The sequence below is a fragment of the Chiloscyllium plagiosum genome, chromosome 5, assembly GCF_004010195.1.
Source record: "Chiloscyllium plagiosum isolate BGI_BamShark_2017 chromosome 5, ASM401019v2, whole genome shotgun sequence".
Classification (NCBI taxonomy): domain Eukaryota; kingdom Metazoa; phylum Chordata; class Chondrichthyes; order Orectolobiformes; family Hemiscylliidae; genus Chiloscyllium; species Chiloscyllium plagiosum.
In genome coordinates, this window is record NC_057714.1 from 51,323,420 (window position 1) to 51,344,281 (window position 20,862).

The following is a 20,862-nucleotide window of genomic DNA, read 5'->3' on the forward strand; positions in this document are numbered from 1 at the left end:
CCTGATATTATGTGGAGTGAATCATTTTGACTGATGAATGTCATTTTCATGCTGGAGACCACAGAGGAGGTTGAGGTGGATCACGTACTTGGAACACCTGGCTGAAAGTTGTTGTGAATGCTCCAGCTTTTACCTTTTGCACTGATATTCTGGGGTGCCCTACTATAGGGGATGGGGATATTTGTGGAACCTTATCCAACTGAGTTGTTTAGTTGTTCACCATGATTCATGACTGGGTGTGGCAGGACTGCAGAGTTTAGATCTGATTTGTTAGTTCTGGAAGTCCTTATCTCCATCTAACACCTTGTTTGGAACACATGTAGTCCTGCATATAAGCTTCATTTAGTTGACACCTCATCTTCAGGTGTGCTTCAGGCATGCCCTCCTGCACTCTCCATTGAACCAAGGTTGATCCCTTGGCTTTATGCTAATGATAGAGTGGGGGATATGCTGGACCCTGAAATTGTGGATTGTGTACAAGCATGACTCTGTTGCTGCTGATGGCCGCCTTATAGAAGTCCAATCTTAAGTTGTTAGATAAGTTTGAAGTCTGTCCCATTTAGCACAGTCATAGTGCCACTCAATATGATGGAGGTATTGTCAACATGAGAATAGAACTTTGTCTCCACAAGGACTGTACAGTGGTCACTATGACTGATGCTGTCATGGACAGATGCACCTGCAGGTGACAGATTGGTGAGGATGAGGTCAAGTGTATTTTTCCTTCTTGTTGGTTCCCTCACCACCTGCTGCAATCCCAGTCTAGCCGCTATATCCTTTAGAACCCTACCAGCTTGATCAGTAGTGCTGTGGCCGAGCCACTCTTGCTGGTGGACTTTGAAATATCCCACCCAGAGTATGTTTGAAGCCTTTGCCACCCTCAGTATTTCCTCCAGGTGATGTTCAACATGGAGGAGTACTAATTCATCAGCTGTGGGAGGGCAGTACATGATAATTAGCAGAAGGCCCTGATGCCTTGAGACTTCCTGGTTTCTGGAGTCATAAAGCTATTTAAATAAAGAAAGTCAGGATGAGACTCAGGTATATCATTATTATCAGCAGGAACTTTTAGATGATGCAGCCTGTTTCTATGTTGTTTGTCCAATTAAATTCTGGACTTTTATTTTTAAATATCCAAATGCCTAACTCTTGTAGCATAAAGCTCTGTCTGCAGCATTGCTTCTCTGGTTGCCAGGACAGTGATGCCAACTCACCTTACATGGAGCCCTAATGGAACACATTCTTCTTTCCCAGTACTGCTCAATGAATCTAAACTGTTCTTTTCATATCACATTTTAAACTATCCATTTGATTCTGTAATCTGCTTGACCCTACACCTGTTGACATGTGGCACATGTAATACTCCAGAAATAATAATCTTTGAGGTAGTTCACTTTCATTTTTTCTTATAGTTACAAGACGTTTTTATAAATAAAAACATACCTACTGATATAGATTTTCAGGTTTTTATTAAATTGAACTTTAAAATAGAAGGGTGCAAGTCCAGTTTTGCAAGAGCACATAAATATAACACTCTTAAGTGACAAATACCTGTGAAAAATAACTAAATTCTTGACTTTATAAAGAACCGGCATCTTAACGGTATGGCAGTTGAGTGTTTAATCTATTTAGGTGCTGAGCATTAACCAGGGATTCAGCTGTGCACCTGTACATAGAAAGAAAGACCTCAGGGCCAGAAAGTCTGGTTTTAAGTGCACTTGCCCCAGTGTATTGATTATGTTGATTAAGAATATTATGCAGGAACAAACAGGAATTGGAGTTATTTTGTTATGAAGGTCATTCAGACAAATGCCACCATTTGTGTGCCCTTCTTAAATTTACTTATCTCTGCAAAACGTACATAGCTTTTCTCCCACTGTAAATCTATTCTTCCCTTATCAGTGATTTTAAAGAAAGAAGTAAAAGAAAACATCCTTGTTGCAGTAGAAAGTGTTTTGTGCATGCATCTCATGCTTTCATATTTGCCATTTGTTAAAATAATTTACAATATTTTAGAAGAACCTAACCTTTGCAAAAGATGGGACTTTACTTTGGAGTGTATGGGTGCAAGTAGATAAAACTTCAAATTGTATGAAGATTAAGTTTCAGTTCTATCCTTCATTGCATTGCTGTGAATACAACATCCTATGCCATGCTTTCCTTATAATTCTGGAAGTTTAAAAACTGACTGATATTGTTTTTTGTCTCTGTCTAGAATGTTAGAGAAAGGTCTCTGAGGATTTCTGCAAGTGGTTCTTTTCAGACTCTCTCCAAAGCAATTTGTAGGACACAATCAACCAGCTTATTCGGTGATGCAATGATGTTCTCAGAATTACCACAAATCAACACAGTCACCGAGGAAGATTTAATCAAATACAATGTTCCTACAAATACCAGTAAGAGTATTTGGCTAAATTGAGGAGACAGTTCTGTTATGTCTTGGTGTTAACTAAAATACCCTTTTTCTAGTCACATTTAAATATTTTATTTCAGAGAAATGAAGACCAAACTGGTGATAGAATTAGTGTTTGGCAAATTGTGTAGAATTGTGTTCCTTTCTGGCACTCACCCACCTGCTCCCAACAAAACTGCAGTTTTAAACATGGAAAACAAAGTATTGGGTGCTACATACATCTTTAGGCCAATTAAAGCCTTTCAGTAGGCAATGTTTGGCAGAGAATGGAACCAGATTGAAATCCACCAATTGGTTGGGAAAAGAGGGGGTGTAGATCTGTCCCACCCTGTGCACCCTGGACCCCAATACTGTGCCTGTCTTGCTAAAGCTTCCACTCTGGTCCTACAAAGAACTACATTCAATATTAATTAATAAAAAATAATTAATAAAAATAATAAATAAAATAACTAATAAATAATTAATACACTGCCAAGTATTAGGTAGCCATAGGACAGCTTACTTAAGTAGGGTGTGGGGTTGAGGATTACAGGCTGTCCATCAACATTTTCATCAAGAGGAGCAAAAACCTGGTGAGACAGAAAATCCTGTCCAGTGAGCTTTATCCATTGCAGATTTACCAAGATGTTACCAGGAATGGAATCAATAAAACGAGGAAAACCTGAGAAACTTCATATTTCACATGGGCAGAGAAAGCTGGGGAGTTTTAAATGGGAGATTCAAAATCAAGAAGGATTTTTAGATATCCAATAGGATAAAACTATTTCATCTGGTTGGGGAATGTGTCCGTGTCAGTCTTCAAGGGGTCAATGATCACTGAGAATGAGAAGGTAATTTAAGATACTTTTCTACACATTGTTGTTGAAGCATGGAATGCTTTGCCATAAGGATTGGCTGAGGAAGAGACCATTACTTCTTTTAAGGAAACAAAGATAAAACAGTATAATAGGACTGTGAAAAGAGAACAAAGCAATGGCAGTAGTTATGATGTTCTCCAGTGACATGTCAGCGTAGAGACAGAATTAACTGAATGAACTTTGGATAAGGTGCCATGGACCTTAATAGCTCTATCACATTAATTCCAATGCCAAAAATTCATGAGATGGATTGTTGTTGCATGCAGTTCTATGTTAATATCATGTAAAAGCCTCTGGAAAGGAGTATCAAAAGTTAACCGCAATTTTGATACACATATAGATATTCCCAGTGAATGATTTTTGCTGAAAGTAAATGCATAGTTGACCCACAGTTTATTTGTATCAGTTACTTGGGTGAACTGTACAGTCAAGATGATTGCAGCTTTGATTTTCAATCTATGTAGATAAATCTATGAAGGCAGAGAAATTTAGGAAGGGAGGGCACGGTAAAATGGCTGAAGCAATTATATGAATTCTGGTGTGCTTGTGTTAGGAAAGTTACATTGGCCTAAATTTCTGTCTTTTGAATCCATCTAGAGGGTTTTGTGCATGATGAGCTTAACAGTGATACATTGAATGGTCGAATAGCTTGCTGACTTGTTGTCTTGACTTATACATAAAACTATAGTCAATGGTTGAAGGTACAGGTGGCACCAGGCACATATATTAGTGTACTCCAGTAAGGCAAGCATAGGAGAAGAGGTAACAGGAAGTGGAGGAGGTTTGGTCATGATTACATTGGCCCTAATTACTGTTAACGTGCTCAAACAGCTTATGAGAATGAAGATCATGCTTCAAGAAATAATATATTTTGTTGTCATTAATATTTCAAAATGAAATTGGATTTGCAGTTAATTTGTTGATTTACATGTTCTTCTGGAATGCCAAATGACCCAAACTCAGGTGCTACACAAAATCTATATTGATTAAAGCCCAACTCTGTGCCATTCTTATTAATATAGCAAAGAATATCATTGAACTTACACATGACCCCAGATTTTTGCAGGAAAGCCAAAATTAATGGAGAATTTGGCAAAGCCAAGAACACAAGTATTCTATTGCATTTAATAACAAAACATTATTATTAACATTCTAATCTTCAATTTTCTGCCCATTGTACATATAAGTACAAATGTGAGTCAGCTGTGAAAGTATATGGAGCAAACTACAATTCATGGTTTGTGCTTTCTGAATCAACTTATAGCAGAAAGGTGGAGATGGAAGGCTGAGAGATTTAGGAAGGGACGGCATGCGAATATGGCTGAAAGATCAGCTGGTAAGAGTGGAACGAGATGTGGACAGTTAAAATAATCCAGTATTCAAGGGATAGAGTATGGAGAGAACAGACAACAATGAGGCTCTATTACATTAAAAAGGGAAGTTTCACGGGAACACATCATTGTATGTTTAAATGTCTAACTACAGAAGCAATCATTCCAACACCCACAAACAAAGCTGCATCAGAACATTATTTCAATGAACCAACACACACTGCAGCACTGAAGAACTATGCAGAGCAGAGGAAAATCACCTATACCATGTATTCAAAAATCCAATGAACCAATGAACAGAGTCCGCTGCTTTCTCAGCAACATACCCAGACAAGCAGACATATGTGTCCAGAAACCCTAGCCATTCTCTCCCACATCAAAGACATCTCGGAAATGACTGTCAGACTACTCAGACTCCTTGGCATCATGGTAGCCCACAAACCCACCAACATATTAAAACAGCAGCTTGAAATGAACTTGGAAGACCCTGTACAGGCAACAAGCAAAACTAATGTCATTTTCAAAATACCGTGCAGGAACTATAACAAAAATTACATTGCACAAACAGGCAGAAAACTAGCCACCAGGATATATGAACATCAACTAACCACAAAATGACATGACCCTTTCTCACTAGTATCCTCACATACAGATAAGGAAGGATACCACTTCGACTGGGACAGCACATCCATCCTAGGACAAGCCAAACAAAGACATGCACTAGAATTCCTAGAAGTATGACATTCCAACCAGATCTCTATTAACAAACACATTGAGTTAGACCCCATCTGCCACCCCCTGCGATTATCAACAGATTATCCCAAATTAATGATGCTGTTCCAATTCTTGCAACAATCCCCATAAACACCTGTTGGCACAAAAGGTAAAATCAAACACGGGCCTTACAGGAGAGAAGTCAGAGAGAGAGAGAGGAGCAGCTCTTTCAATTGCTTGACTGCTTTCAGTGAATAGCCATACCAGAGAAAAATGGTGCTGGAAGAATATGCCACTCCCCTTTCATTGTAAAACTGTTCTTAAACTTGAAAGCCCTTTGTCTGAGGCAGTATCTGTTAGCTATAATCAAATTGGCCCTAAAATCCATCCAACCCCAGACTTTCTGGAGTTTGTGTTTTTTACAACTTTTCTGAAAACTAAGTCAAGGACAGCATAATATTTTTAAAGGAGAGCATCATTACAACAGTTAATGGTAAGGTCCTGGGGCATGTTACTGAACAAAGAGACCTTGGAATGCAAGTTCATAATTCCTTGAAAGTGAAGTTGCAGGTAGAAAGGATAGTGAAAAAAGCATTTGGCATGCTTGCCTTTATTCATCAGTGCATTGAGTATAGGAGTTGGGAGGTCATGTTGCGGCCATGCAGGAATTGGTTAGGCCACTTGGAATACTGCATTTAATTTTGGTCTCCATGATATAGGAAGGATGTTGTGTAACTTTAGAGGGTTCAGAGACAATTTACAAGAATGTTGCCAGGGTTGAAGGGATTGAGCTAAAGGAGGATATTGAATAGGCTAGGGCTATTTTCCCTGGAACGTCAGAGGCTGAGGGGTGATGTAAAAGAAGTTTATAAAATCATGAAGGGCATGGATAGGATAAATAAATAAGGTATTTTCCCTGGGGTGGGCAAGTCCAGAACTAGAGGGCATAAGTTTAAGGTGAGAGGGGAAAGATTGAAAGGGATATGAGAGGTAGCTTTTTCACGCAGAGGGTGATGTGTTTATGGAATGAACTGCTAGAGGAAGTAGTGAAGGCTTTTATAATTATAACATTTAAAAAGCATCTGGATGGGCTTGTGAATAGGAAACATTTATAGGGATACAGATTAAATGCAGGCAAATGGGACTAGATTAATTTAGGATATCTGGTCACCATGGACAAGTTTGACTGAAGGGTCTGTCTCTGTGCTGTACATCTCTATGACTCTAAGACTGTAACCATGTTGCTAGCCTTTGTAGTCAATTCTGATTTAAGATGAATACTGTTGTTTGATATGAGATATAAAAAAGCTTGTTAATAGCTGTTTATTTTTGGCTGCACCAGCTCCCTACTGCTTGAGCTTTTATAAGGATATTTTAAAAGCACCAAATGGACCCTTGATGTGGACTTTCCTGAAACCATTGCTACTTGGTGAAATTCTGTATGCTCCAGGGACGATTCCAATACAGAAACTAATGGACAAGGTGAGAGAGTTCAATATGCCAGAACTGATGATTTTATACAGTTACAATTTGTCTTTCATATTTGGAGCTGGATTTTGACTGTGCAATAATGTGAAATGGTGGATAGTAAATCAAAATGGATAGGCTTAACAAAAATAAAAATCAGGAAAGATGTAAAATGACTGTCCATTAAATAGCACACTACAACCTGATTTATACGACCATGCCCATTGAGTTTTTCCCTCATAAACACGCTTGGATATATTGTTGCATATCTTCATGGCTGTCCTCTCTTAAGGTGAGATTCAAACCCTGGCCTTCTGGTTTAGAGATATGTACATGGGTACTACACCACAAGATCCTTCTACCTCTTAGCGTTTGCATGCAAATAGTGCTCTTTGTTAATTGAAGGTATTAACTGTTAATCTGTTTTGTTCTCCCTTCTGTTTTGCTTAAGGATATTGATAATCAATTTAAACATGTACTAATATAGCAAGATGGTAGTCATGATTTGGAGGTGCCGGTGTTGGACTGGGGTGTACAAAGTTAAAAATTACACATCACACATCACCAGCATAAACCTGTTGAACTAAAACCTGGTGTTATGTGACTTTTTAACTTTATAGCAAGATGATCTTTTATCGGGATATCTTAGATTAGATTAGGTTCCCTACAGTATGGAAACAGATCCTTCAGCTCAAAAGGTCCACACCGACCCTCCGAAGAGTAACCTACCCAGATCCATTCCCCTATCCTATATTTACCCCTGACTAAAATGCACCTTACCTACATGTCCCTGAAGACTATGGGCAATTTAGCATGGCCAATTCACCTGACCCGCACATCTTTGGATTGCGGGAGGAAACCAGAGCACCTGAAGGAGACCCACACAGACATGGGGAGAATATGCAAACTCCACACAGACAGTCGCCCGAGGTGGGAATCGAACCTGGGTCCCTGGCGCTGTGAGGCAGCAGTGCTAACCACCGAGCTTTGAAAGCATTGATGAAAATGATTTTAACATGTCACACTGAAAAGCATGTTTAACTTTTATACACTGAAATTCTGAAAATCAAATAAATCTGTGATTAAAAATCTAGTATCAGCAATGGCGAGTGGGTTAATATTTTCCCCTCGCTAGGTGGCAAGATCATTAAATCAGTTAGCCCTGGAGAGATCCTGCCCCTTTCTGTCCACTGCAGCAATTAACTGCTGGATGAAAAAATTAATTTCAACTCACCAGAAATTGAGTCCTTCAGCCATTGATAAATGGCCATTTAAAGGTCTCAACTTGCCACTAGTTTGTTTATCTTCCTTCTTGGCAGGTACATAATTGCCTGGTTTCCCAAGTGGGCTTCCATATGCCTGAAACTGGAACCATTTGGGGCGAATGGGATGGCTATAGAAAGCTATCCTGTGACCTTGCATCCAACTTCAAGATGCTCTTTTCCCTCTGACCTGCACTCTGTGAGGCTCTAAAGAGAGAGAATTATCTTCTTGCCATTAGAGTCCCTTAAGGTTAGGCCTCTGGCAGAAAAATACAGGACCTAGAAACTATTGGTCTCTGATCATCTGACAACTTCTGATGAGGCAGAACTTCAATGTCAAGGCCTGCGATTTGCTGAGACACTTACTGGTCAGCTCTTAACATACTGATTGAAACATGATTCACTGAGCTTTCTTGTTGATGGGGCAGTGAGCCAAACACCTGCTTCCACACTTAGTCTATAAGCTAGAAAACCTCAACCATGAATCTAACAGATTGCTATTTAAAACCCATCTGGTTCACCATCTGTTTTTTAGAGAAAGTGATATGCTGTCCTTACCCAGTCTCACTTACGTGTGACTCCAGACCCACGCTAGTGTGGTTGATTCTTTTTTTACATCTGAACATTTTTGGAAGTTGTACTTACTATCTTGCGGATAACAATGGTTTTCACCTATGAAGAACTAACTGTGGTTTGATTATATGTTGTATATGTATGCAAGATATGAGTAATGTAGTGCTCTTCAACTTTGGAGCATCATAAAGCAAGCAATCTGCTACCCATTGTACAATCTGCTCAAACTTCCTCTTCATTGGCATTCATGTGAGGGGACATCAGGGGATGAATAACAGGCGGCTAGTCTGCTACCATCTGTTGTATATACTAGTCAAAAGTGAATGCTCCAGCCTTTTCTCAAGACACTCAGTTTAACCAATTTATAAATTAAGAAATTGTCTCTTTTGGTAACAATTGCCAGTGGTAATATGAATGTATTCATTATGATTTTATGTTCAGTTTCATTACAAATAATAGAGATGAGATCTTCCCTTGTTTGTTTCCAATCATTTTGTTAACCCAGTTGAGGAGACTTTTGAGCTGAATACTAAATGGACACAATTTTGGCGACACATCCTGTCCTTATGAGCCCAGAGGACGACACTGCGGATTCTGATCTCACAAATGTGATGAATAAAATCGCAAAAATGTCCTCATTATGGAGAGACCTCCAATGGGCAGTTTACCCTCTGTATTCAAGTAGAAATTGGACTGATTTGCAGTACATATGCTTCATCTATTTTTCTGTGAAAGTTATCATTCCATGAAAGTTGCAGTTCTAAAACAGAAATAGGATATTGTTTTGAATCCTAACAAACTCCTGCTTATTTGTCATGGGGTGCTGGGAATCCATTTAAAGTTTCAAAAAATTAGTATGTAAGGTATGAGGACACCATCAGATTTCCAATGGCAAAATCGGGAGACAACTGTGAAAATCTCACATTGTCTTCTGCCATTGCTGTGCAACAAAGTTTCTCCAGGAACCCCTGGATTTTTAAGCTGATTTCTTATTACTGCAGCTGACTGGTGTAGATGTAATGCTTATTATTTTCTTCTGTATTTTGTTCAGTCCAACAGCATATTCAGCATAGTTAATGATCTGAAGACCTATGCTGAACTTTGGCTGAAATCCTCAAGCCTTTTGGAGAAACAAGGAAACTTTCAGTCAAGTCAGCTTCAGGTATCTAAGAACTGGCATCACTTTGTTTTTATGAAAGTGGAGTGAAAATGTTTGTTTTCATCTTACTGATTGGATAAACAATATTGCCTCCATATATTAGATCTGTAGTCGATGGCCACCTAAGTTATCATGACAATGACTTTGATGTATAAGTTTATCTTCACGTTCAGAATATATATTGATGATTTGTTTATAGGAAAGCTTCTTCTATTTATATAGAAGGGGTTAGTTAACTCACCCATATATTAGAGTGTGATACGGAATACAGCCAAGAATGCAGACTCAATTTCTAGCTGTGGCTGTTCATGGAGGCCTGTCTCCTCACCCTAATCCACATTTATTGAGTGGTTCCCCTTGAACTATGCCTAACTAAGTGTATCCCGAATGGAGAGAAATGCTTATAGTTCTTTGTGAACTGTGGCCTCTTAAATATTCATATGCATTATATAGTGTATGGATTTTGGGAAGAAGATAGAAGCGGGTTGTGTGAGCTTAGGAGACTGGAGGTAGCAAATTGGAAGGAAGATCTCCAGAGAGATGAGGCCAGTGACAAAGATTAGTACACCAGATGACAACAGTACCACCCTTGTCAGGAAAATTAGGGTTAGACCTGAGAGAACAAAGTATGGCAAGTACAGACGGAAACAGATTAGAATGAGTTAGGGAGCTGCAAAATTAAGGCAACCAGAGTCACAGGGACAGGTCTTGATGAAGGTGAGAGGCAAAAAAGAGGGGTTCCATGTGGAGTAGGGGTAATGGAGATGGCTGAAAGGGTCCAAGGAGCATGGAGAGGATTTATGCCCAAAGAGGTGAAAGTGGGTACTGCAGATGCTGGAGATCAGAGTCAAGATTAGAGTGGTGCTGGAAAAGCACAGCCAGTCAGGCAGCATCCGGGGAGCAGGAAAATCGTCTTTTGGGCAAAAGCTCTTCATCAGGAATGAGGCTGGGAACCTCAGGGATGGATAAATAGGGGGGAGGGGAGGTACAGCTAGGGGGAAGGTAGCTGCGAGTGCAGTAGGTGGATAGAGGTAGGCGTAAAGGTGATAGGTCGGAGAGGAGGATGGAGTGGATAGGTGGGAAGGAAGATTGACAGGTAGGACAGGTCATGAGGGCGGTGCTGAGCTGGAAGGTTGGAACTGGGGGAAGGTGGGAGGAAGGGAAATGAGGGAAACTGGTGAACTCCACATCGATACCCTGGGATGGAAGGGTCCTGAGGCGGAAGATAAGGTGTTTTTCCTCCAGGCGCCAGCTGGTGAGGGGGTGGCGATGGAGGAGGCCCAGGACCTGCATGTGCTTGGCAGAGTCAGAGGGGGAGGTGAAATGTTTGGGCACAGGGCAGTGGGGTTGATTTGTGCGGGTGTCCCAGAGATGTTCTCTGAAGCGCTCTGCGAGAAGGCGTCCAGTCTCCCCAGTGTAGAGGAGACCGCATCGGGAGCAACGGATACAATAAATGACATGTGTGGAAGTGCAGGTGAAACTTTGATGGATGTGGAAGGCTCATTTGGGGCCTTGGATGGAGGTGAGGGAGGAGGTGTGGGCGTAGGTTTTGCAATTCCTGCGGTGGCAGGGGAAGGTGCCAGGATGGGAGGGTGGGTTGTTAGGGGTCGTGGACCTGACCAGATAGTCACGGAGGGAACAGTCTTTACGGAAAGCGGATAGGGGTGGCGAGGGAAATATATCCCTGGTGGTGGGGTCCGTTTGGAGGTGGCGGACATGTTGGTGGACATGTTGGTGGGTGATGCGATTTATGTGGAGATTGGTGGGGTGGAAGGTGAGGACCGGGGAGTCTGTCCTTATTGCGGTTGGAGGGGTGGGGTTCGAGGGCGGAGGTATGGGACGTGGATGAAATGCTTTGGAGGGAATTTTCAACTGTGTGGGAGGGGAAATTGCGGTGTTTAAAGAAGGAGGCCATCTGGTGTGTTCTGTGGTGGAACTGATCCTCCTGGGAGCAGATGCGGCAGAGGCGGAGGAACTGGGACTAAGGGATAGCATTTTTTTACAGGGGGCAGGGTGGGAGGAGGTGCAATCCAGGTAGCTGTGGGAGTCGTTAGGTTTGTAGAAAATGTCAGTCACTGTTGATGGAGATGGAGAGATTCAGGAAGGGGAGAGAGGTGTCAGAGATGGTCCAGGTGAATTTAAGGTCGGGATGGAAGTTGATGAACTGTTCAACCTCCTCATGGGAGCACGAGATGGCACTGATGCAGTCGTCAATGTAGCGGAGGAAAAGGTGGGGAGTGGTGCCGGTGTAATTACGGAAGATAGGCTGTTCCACGTAGCTGACAAAGAGACAGGCATAGCTGGAGCCCATACGGGTGCCCATTGCTACCCTTTTTGTCTGGAGAAAGTGGGAGGATTCGAAGGAGAAATTGTTGAGGGTGAGGACCAGTTCAGCCAAATGAATAAGAGTGTCAGTGGAAGGGTACTGGTGGGGACATTGGGAGAGGAAGAAACAGAGGGCTTGGAGGCCCTGGTCATGGCGGATGGAGGCATATAGGGATTTGATGTCCAAAGTGAAGATGAGGCATTGGGGACCAGGGAAACTGACATTTTCTACAAATCCACCTGGATTATACCTGGACCATAGCTACCTGGATTATACCTCCTCCAACCCTAGCTCCTAAAAAAATGCCATCCCGTATTCCCAATTCCTCCGGCTCCATGGCATCTGCACCCAGGAGAACCAGTTCCACCATAGAACGTGCCAGGTGGCCCCATTCTTTAAAGACCCACAATTTCCCGGCCGACTTGGTTGAAAATGCCCAACACATCTCATCCACATCGCACGCCTTTGCCCTCAAATCCCATCCCTCCAACAGCAACAAGGACAGAACACCCGGTCCTCACCTTCCATGCCACCAACCTCTCCATAAATTGCATCATCCGCCAACATTTCCACCACCTCCAAATGGACCCCACCACCAGGGATGTATTTCCCTCCCCACCCTTACCCTCCGTGACTACCTGGTCAGGTCCACGCCCCCAAACAACCCACCCTCCTGTCCTGGCACTTTCCCCCACCCACCGCAGGAATTGCAAAACCTGCGCCCACACCTCCCCCCCTCACTTCCGCCCAAGGCCCCAAAGGAGCCTTCCACATTCAAAATTTCACCTGCACTTCCAGAAATGTCATTTATTGTATCCGTTGCTCCCGATGTGTCACCTCTACACTGATGAGATCGGATGCCTTCGCGCAGAGCGCTTCAAAGAACATCTCCAGGATACCCGCACCAATCAACACCACCGCAGAACATTTCAACTCTCCCTCCCACTCTGCTGAGGACATGTAGGTCCTGGGCCTCCTCCATCGCCACTCCCTCATCACCCGACAATTGGAGGAAAAACACCTCATCTTCCGCCTCAGGACCATTCATCCCCATGGCATCAATGCGGAGTTCACCAGTTTCCTCATTTCCCCTACCCCCACCTTACCCCAGTTCCAACCTTCCAACTTGGCACTGCCCTCATGACCTGTCCTACCTGTCTATCTTCCTTCCCACTTATCTGCTCCATCCTCCTCTCTGACCTATCACCTTTACCCCCACCTCCATCCACCTGTCACACTCTCAGCTACCTTCCCCCCCAGCCCCACCCCCTCCAATTTTTCTCTCCACCTCTGAGGCTCCCAGCCTCATTCCTGATGAAGAGCTTTTGCCCGAAACGTTGATTTTCCTGCTCCTTGGATGCGGCCTGACTGGCTATCCTTTTCCAGCACCCCTCCAATCTTTATGCCCAAAGAAGCACCCACAGAAGCGAAGGTGACGAATGAAGCGTTCAACATTATAACATCAGAATTACCAGCCACTTCTATCCTAACCTGTCTAGTCTGCACATGGTTTCAGACCCACGGAAACGTTGCCTCTTAACTGCCCTCAGAAAAGGCCAAGAAAGCCATTAATTCATAAGCAATTAAACATGGATTACAGCAAAACTCACATTCCACAAAAGAATATTTAATAAAAACTATAATGTGACCTTCATTCAAACCGTTTCAAAATTTACAGATAGCATGATGGAAACAGCAAGCCATTGGTCCACAGTTGAGCTTATTGTGAATACTTAAAGATTCCATCCCACCCTGTTGTGACCTTGCCCATGGTAAACAGAAGCCCAGGCCATGAGGGAAGCTTGGCAGCTTTAGCTGTGTGGTTCATGTCAGGCAGGGGAAACATGGGAAATGTTTGCTCTGAATCCCTTGTGCCCATTGGAGGGACCTCCACCAGGGTCACCTTTTTACTCTCCTCCACCGAGCTACTCAAACCTGCCTGGCACCCCTTCACTTTCATTGGCTCCCAGCAGTCTGATCCTAATAATAACCCTGAATCCATCTGAAGTTCATTTTCAGGACTGTTTCTGATCTCAGTGTTAATTTGCCAAATATTGCTATGAGGGCAGGTTCACCCCTGATGTTTTAGCCAAGCAATTAGGACACCTGGCAGTCTGTAAAGTCTGGTCCTACACCTGACAAGGATCTGACTTTGCCTCCAAATTAAAGTTAAAAGGGAACTACGTTTGTGAAATATTACTTGACCTTTTTACTTTACTTGTTTCTGAACATGGGGTGCATGCCATCTTTGTGCCAAATTTATGTCATGTCATATTAATAAAATGAGCATAGTTCATTTTGTTATGATTTTCTCAACATTTTTGATTGCTATTCAAACACAATGTGCCACTTACTTAATTCTATTCATAAGCATTCACTTGCTATGCAAATATGTCTTGTATGACAACGTTAAAGTTCAGGCCAAAGTAGCAAAACAACCTAGTGTCTGGTTCTTTTATGTATTGATTAGTGTTAATGCAATCATTTGGAAATGCTCATTTACCTTTATTCCAGTTTGCCAATTTTAATATGTATTTGTGACATCTGTAATAAGCAAGTGTAACATCAATGAAACTCTTGTTGTTTCAGGGGGCTTTGCAGAACAATTTTATACGCAGTTTCATTCAGTCTCAACTGGATATTGATCTTGATAAACTTTTGGAAAGTTTACAACAATATGGTACAGCTTTTATTTTCTAGATATTTCTGCTGTGCCCTTTTATTTAGCTTTGTTTAATTGCAATAATGTGTTTAAATGTCATCCATATATATGACACACACAGTTGTAGATTTTCTTTAATCACTTCAGAAGAAGGGAATGCTGATTTTTCTACTTTCACCTTTCTTTTATTTTTGTAACCTCTAGCATTATCTGCTGATTTGCTTTTTACTTTATACTCTCTATCCCTTCCTGTTGTGTTCTATCTTTTCCCATATTCACAACTTAATCTTGTTCATTGCCGCTACATGTCGATTTATCCCATATTCCTAAATTTTGCCTTGCCCCAATTATTGAGTTTAAAATCCTTTCTGTGTGTCTAGTTATGTGGCTCACTAGAACTCTTTCTTTTATTACATGGCTTGCCGGAACAATAGTCCAACAGAGTTCAGATATCAATTCCTAAAAATGCAGCCTCACTCTCACTATTCGTTCTACTGCCTCACAAAACTCTTGCAAGCCAATCTTTGAGCCATGTATTAATTTCTCTAATCTGTTTGCCCAATGTCAATTTTCATGTGACTCAGTTAATAACCTAGAGACAATTACCTAAGAGAGGTTCTGCTTCTTAATTTGGTGCCGAGCTCTTATGCTGCCTATGTCATTGATACCCGCATGGACACAGTAACTGGATTTGTTATTTCTCACTGTGAGGCTCCTTTCCAGTTCCAAGCAGATATCCTGAATCCTGATATCTTTCAAGCAATATAGGATTGCTTGGATTATTGCTCTTTGCTGCAAAGTATGATGTCAATCGCCCTCATGATACTTACCCTGCAATCACTACTTTGCACTTTAGTCCCCATACTTATTAAAGCTTTCTATTCCACAGTGCTGTGATCAGTGTGCTCATCCATCTTGCAGCCACTCTCCCTTGTCCTTGACCACTGACTGACTCAGAAGATCATATCCTAAGGGTGAGACTATTTCCTGGCAGAACATGTCCAGGTAACCCCCACCCCCTCTCCTTGAGTGGGGTCTGCAGTTTGACTGCCAGATCAATGACTTTGAACTGAAGCTCTTCAAGTCACAAACATTATCAATAGATTTATCCTGGATGACACTGATGTCCTGTGCCTGCCATATGGTGCAGCCATAATATTAGCCATGCTACCATCCTCAATATGTTTTAATTCACTGCAGTTATTTTACTCAGTTATTTATTTACTTTTTTCTGTATTTTATGATCTTTACCATCAGCTCCTTTACTACTGTAAAAATTAGTTCCAGAATAGACCTAGATTCTTCCCTGTGATAGATTGAGAACCAATTCCTATGTGTAAAAAAGTTATAAAAAGCAAAGGATCATATCCTTCCCCTAACTCCCTTACTCACTAAATTTCCAAGACCTTTTTTATTCAATGTCACCATCAGCATCTATATCTTTATGTACTAGCAGAGGCCTGAGGCAGGTAGCTTAACTTTGATTTGATTTAATGTGTGGTAAATGTAAGCTTTTATTATACATAAGTGATCATTTTAAACTGGTGATTGGGTATTAGAATCATCCATAGCTCAAACATTTCTGAAGTATTAAATGTATTAATTGTTATAGATACTTCTTCTATTCTAAAAGTGAATGTGGGGAAAGATTATCATATGAATTGCAACAAGTATTATCACATAATATTATAATACTTTCTGTTATCAATAAGTATTAGGTCCTCTTACATAACTTATCAGTTTCTTTTGAAATAGACTGTAGATTTTTTATATTACAATTTATGTATACAAAATTAGATTAATTCAATAATGTGCTACTTTTTTTCCGTCATATTCAAAGCGTCTGTGCTCTTTCTAAAGGATACTTAATGTATAGTCATTGTGCTTTATCAATAATTAATTAGTAAATAGAAGTCTTAAATAATTGAAGCTACCTAAATTGGATTCTGTTCTCTCCTTGTCATTAAAGTCTTCCATTAAGCACGAGGAGATAATCATTGTGATCAGGAATTTGGATCTGAATAGGATTAGCCAACTTCTCAACAAAATGATTGACTATCTATCAAATGAAATTATCAACTTCGATAGTGGCATGTCTTAGTTCACAAATGCACCACATGGTGGGGTACTAAACCACAAAGACTAGAATGATCTTCATTCTGGGGCATCGGTGATTACGAAATCATCTCAGACACTACTGTTAATCTGAATGGCTTTATGTTGGGGAGAGAAAAGGCAGCTACCACCTCAGTGTGGTCATAATTGTAAAAAACATCTATGTTGATATAATCTGAAACCTGGATTGATTATTAGTAGTTTTGTATCCTTTGTTGCAAAATATCCTATATGCACTTATTTATTAGTTTCATAATTTGGAATGGGCAATTGACCCTGTACTGAAGGCATGTGAGGAGGAAGAAAGTCAGTAGACAAGAATAAAAATAATAATGATCTTTTAAATTAAAGTTTGAAAACTTTACATTTTTTCAGAAGAAGCAGTCACCAAAGCAATGGAAGATCCAGTTATACAACAGATCACTGTCCTCTCACAGTTGATGGTGAATGTTTCATCCTGCGTGTTACTAGACCGCTTTACACAGCTAGAATCGAAGGAAGAGCTGGAGAAGAAAGTACAAGAACTAATGGAAAAAAACACATTCCTAGCAAGTAAGTGTTTGCTACATAGAGTCATATAGCACAGAAACAGACCCTTCAGTCCAAGTCGTCTGCACCAACTAGACATCCCAATCTGATCTAGTCCCCATTTACCAGCATATGACCCATATACCTCTAGAAATTTCCTAAATATGTACTCAGCCAGATGTCTTTTAAATGCAGTAATTGTACCAGCCTCCACCACTTTCTGTGGCAGCTCATTCCATGCACACACCACTCTCTGATTGAAAAAGTTACCCCTCAGTTGGGTGGCACAGTGGCACAGTGGTTAGCACTGCTGCCTCATAGTGCCAGAGACCTGGGTTCAATTCCCACCTTAGGCGACTGACTGTGTGGAGTTTGCACATTCTCCCTGTGTCTGCGTGGGTTTCCTCCGGGTGCTCTGGTTTCCTCCCACAGTCCAAAGATATGCAGGTCAGGTGAATTGGCCATGCTAAAATTGCCTATAGTGTTAGGTGAAGGGTTGCGGGTTGATCTGGACTTGTTGGGCCGAAGGGCCTGTTTCCACACTGTAAATAATCTAATCTAAATATTTCCCCTCTCATCTTAAATCTATTACCTCACCATCTGAATATAAATATATACACCATTTATCATCCAAGAAAAGGTTTGTGTCTTAAAATTTTAACTTTGGGCTGAAATGTAAGTATTTTTGCCAAGTGGCGTTTGGATCAAATTACTTGGAGGATTTATCGCTGTAAGACCTAACAAGATTTCTCACTGCATATTACCAAGCTTGCCTCATTAACTACTGTCCCTGCCTCTAAAGCATTGTTCTCTCCTGATCGTACCACATGCTGTTCTTAGACCAACTCGCAGTTCAGCGGATATCTACCAAAAGGCTGGCATCCCTTTGCACTGCACTGTATTTAAATGGCCACCATGCTCCCATAGAAGCATTGCCAATCTGGTGTTATCCCTCACCAGGAACATAATGGGACAGTAGCTGACACACTACTCATGACTGATTTCCCCTCACAAATAAAGTCCCATTCTCTCACCATTGTCGCTGTTTAACTATCAGTCCCATGGATTAACTGTCCTTAGCTGCATTCAATCTGTGCACCTTCTCCAGCTCACTTAGGCTCTGTCCTTCATATGAACTGTAGATCTGTAATATATCATTATCCTGTAAGGGAATATCTAATACAAGCAAGCAATCGGACAACTCCAAACATGAGCTTTTATTGACAGTCAGCAAAAATAAATGTAAATGAACCAACAGAGGCTGCAGTTCAGGCCCACAATGAAAACTAAATGCTGGCATCATGACCAGTGATAATCCATCATGGTCTGCTCTCATCAGCTAGAAGTGCGTATGAATCAGGTCATGTTAGGCTTGAAGCATCTAGTGTAACAGCTCTGTCAAGCATCTTCCTACCCACTCCTTGGCCCTCCTTGTCCTTTTTCTCAACAGACTGCTCTTGTTCCCCTAGCTCCTCTGCATCTAGCACATTACCTTGTAGCCTACTCCACTCGTGCAGACCATTGTACAGCAGAATGGCGTAACACACTCTGTCTGGATTATACTGGAGGGCCCCCCAAGACTGGTCCCTGCATTGGAACCATACATTCAGCAGCACTATCATCTGCTCCATCACAGACCTGCTCATATTATGTGCACCAACTTGGTAAAGGTGCCACATTGACTGAGGGACCAGTGTGTTACATCAGAAAGGTTATGCCAGCTATGGTCTGACCCCTTCCCATTGCAGATTCACTTCAACCATTCAATCTTTTATTGCATTCAGTGGCATACATGGTCATATTGTAGGATTCATTTTGAAGTGATATTCCCCTCTTCTTACAGCATCCTTAGAAGATCCACAAGTGATGAGATGCTTTTGGACAGCATTCATCCCCTTTCAAGTCACTGCTGTGAACATCACTGAGATGCCAATGTTTGATATGCAAGTGCCATTGGCAAAGTGCAATTCACGTTTGAACAGCATTTGATCCCAAAAACCATTCACTCCCACATACATTGCAAATAGGCAAAGACATGATCAGAAATCAATCTTAGCTGGGGTTTGCAATATACTTCAATGTCCTAGCATCCAACAGATGTGGATCTATGCTTTTATTAATGAAAGGAACTCTTAACTCTACCTACCTGAAAATTGTTCTAATGAATTTCCAGTTGTGTTTAGCATTTAAAGAATGACATGGTACACCAGGAATCCCATTTGGCAGTAGACTAGGGTGAGCAGTAATTTAGGCTGGATGCTCTATAAAGCAGACTCTATCAACCCATTACCAAACAAAATTATGATTTAGAGGCAATTGCTATATTACTTCACTTGGTATTTGCTTAGCCATATTCCGTGAATATGTTTCATATGAATGGGTACCTTTGATAGAGAGAGTTTCTTAATTTCTTGGATTTGTGTTAATGGCAGTTGCTCTGTCTGATTTTCAAACTGCCTGCCTTTTTATTATATCCCCAACATCGGATCATCTCATTGGTTTAATATTGGCAAAACAATAAATTGAAACGTGATTGGTTTTTAGTATCCTGGGGCATAATTATTATTATTAGATTAGATTCCCAACAGTATGGAAACAGGCTCTTCAGACCAGCAAATCCACACCAATCCTCTGAAGAGTAAACCCATGCAGGCCCATTTCCCTTTGTTTGTCCAATGTGTGCAGGAGGGTTTCCTGACACAATATGTAGATAGGCCAACAAGAGGTGAGGCCATACTGGATTTGGTTCTGGGTAATGAACCAGGCCAGGTGTTAGAATTAGAGGTAGGTGAGCACTTTGGGGACAGTGACCACAATTCGGTGACCTTTACTCTAGTGATGGAGAGGGATAAGTGTGCCCTACAGGGCAAGAGTTATAGATGGGGGCAGGGAAATTATGATGCTGTGAGGCATGACTTAGGATGTGTGCCCTGGAAAAGTAAGCTTCAAGGCAAGGGTGTAATTGATATGTGGAGCTTGTTCAAGGAGCAACTATTGAGTGTCCTTGATAAGTATGTACCCGTCAGGCAGGGAGGAAAGGGTCGTGTGAGGGAGCCGTGGTTTAATAAGGAATTGGAATCCCTTGTTAAATGGAAGAGGGCAGCCTATGTAAAGATGAGGCGTGAAGGTTCAATGGGGGCGATTGAGAGTTATAAGGTAGCCAGGAAGGACCTGAAGAGAGAGCGAAGAGCAGCAAGGATGGGACATGAAAGGTCCTTAGTTGCTAGGATTAGGGAAAACCCTAAGGCTTTCTATAGGTATGTCAGGAATAAAAGAATGACTAGGGTAGAAATAGGTCCAGTCAAGGATAGTAGTGGGAAGTTGCGTGTGGAGGCTGAAGAGATTGGGGAGACACCGAATGAATACTTTTCGTCAGTATTCAATCAGGAACAGGACATTGTTGTCAATGTGAGTACTGAGTCACAATTAAGTAGAATGGATGGCTTTGAGGTAGG

The 20,862-nt window shown here is 41.4% G+C and overlaps 1 protein-coding gene across 1 annotated transcript in view; it reads left to right on the top strand.

Moving 5' to 3' along the window:
• Positions 1 to 20,862, top strand: part of LOC122549894 (ATP-binding cassette sub-family A member 13-like) — a 278,487-nt gene that overhangs the window by 145,392 nt on the left and 112,233 nt on the right. The window contains exons 25-29 of the mRNA XM_043690092.1: positions 2,216 to 2,396; positions 6,658 to 6,797; positions 9,669 to 9,779; positions 14,692 to 14,782; positions 17,255 to 17,431. Coding sequence (XP_043546027.1) covers positions 2,216 to 2,396; positions 6,658 to 6,797; positions 9,669 to 9,779; positions 14,692 to 14,782; positions 17,255 to 17,431 — 700 coding nt within the window. The remainder of the gene's footprint in view (positions 1 to 2,215; positions 2,397 to 6,657; positions 6,798 to 9,668; positions 9,780 to 14,691; positions 14,783 to 17,254; positions 17,432 to 20,862) is intronic.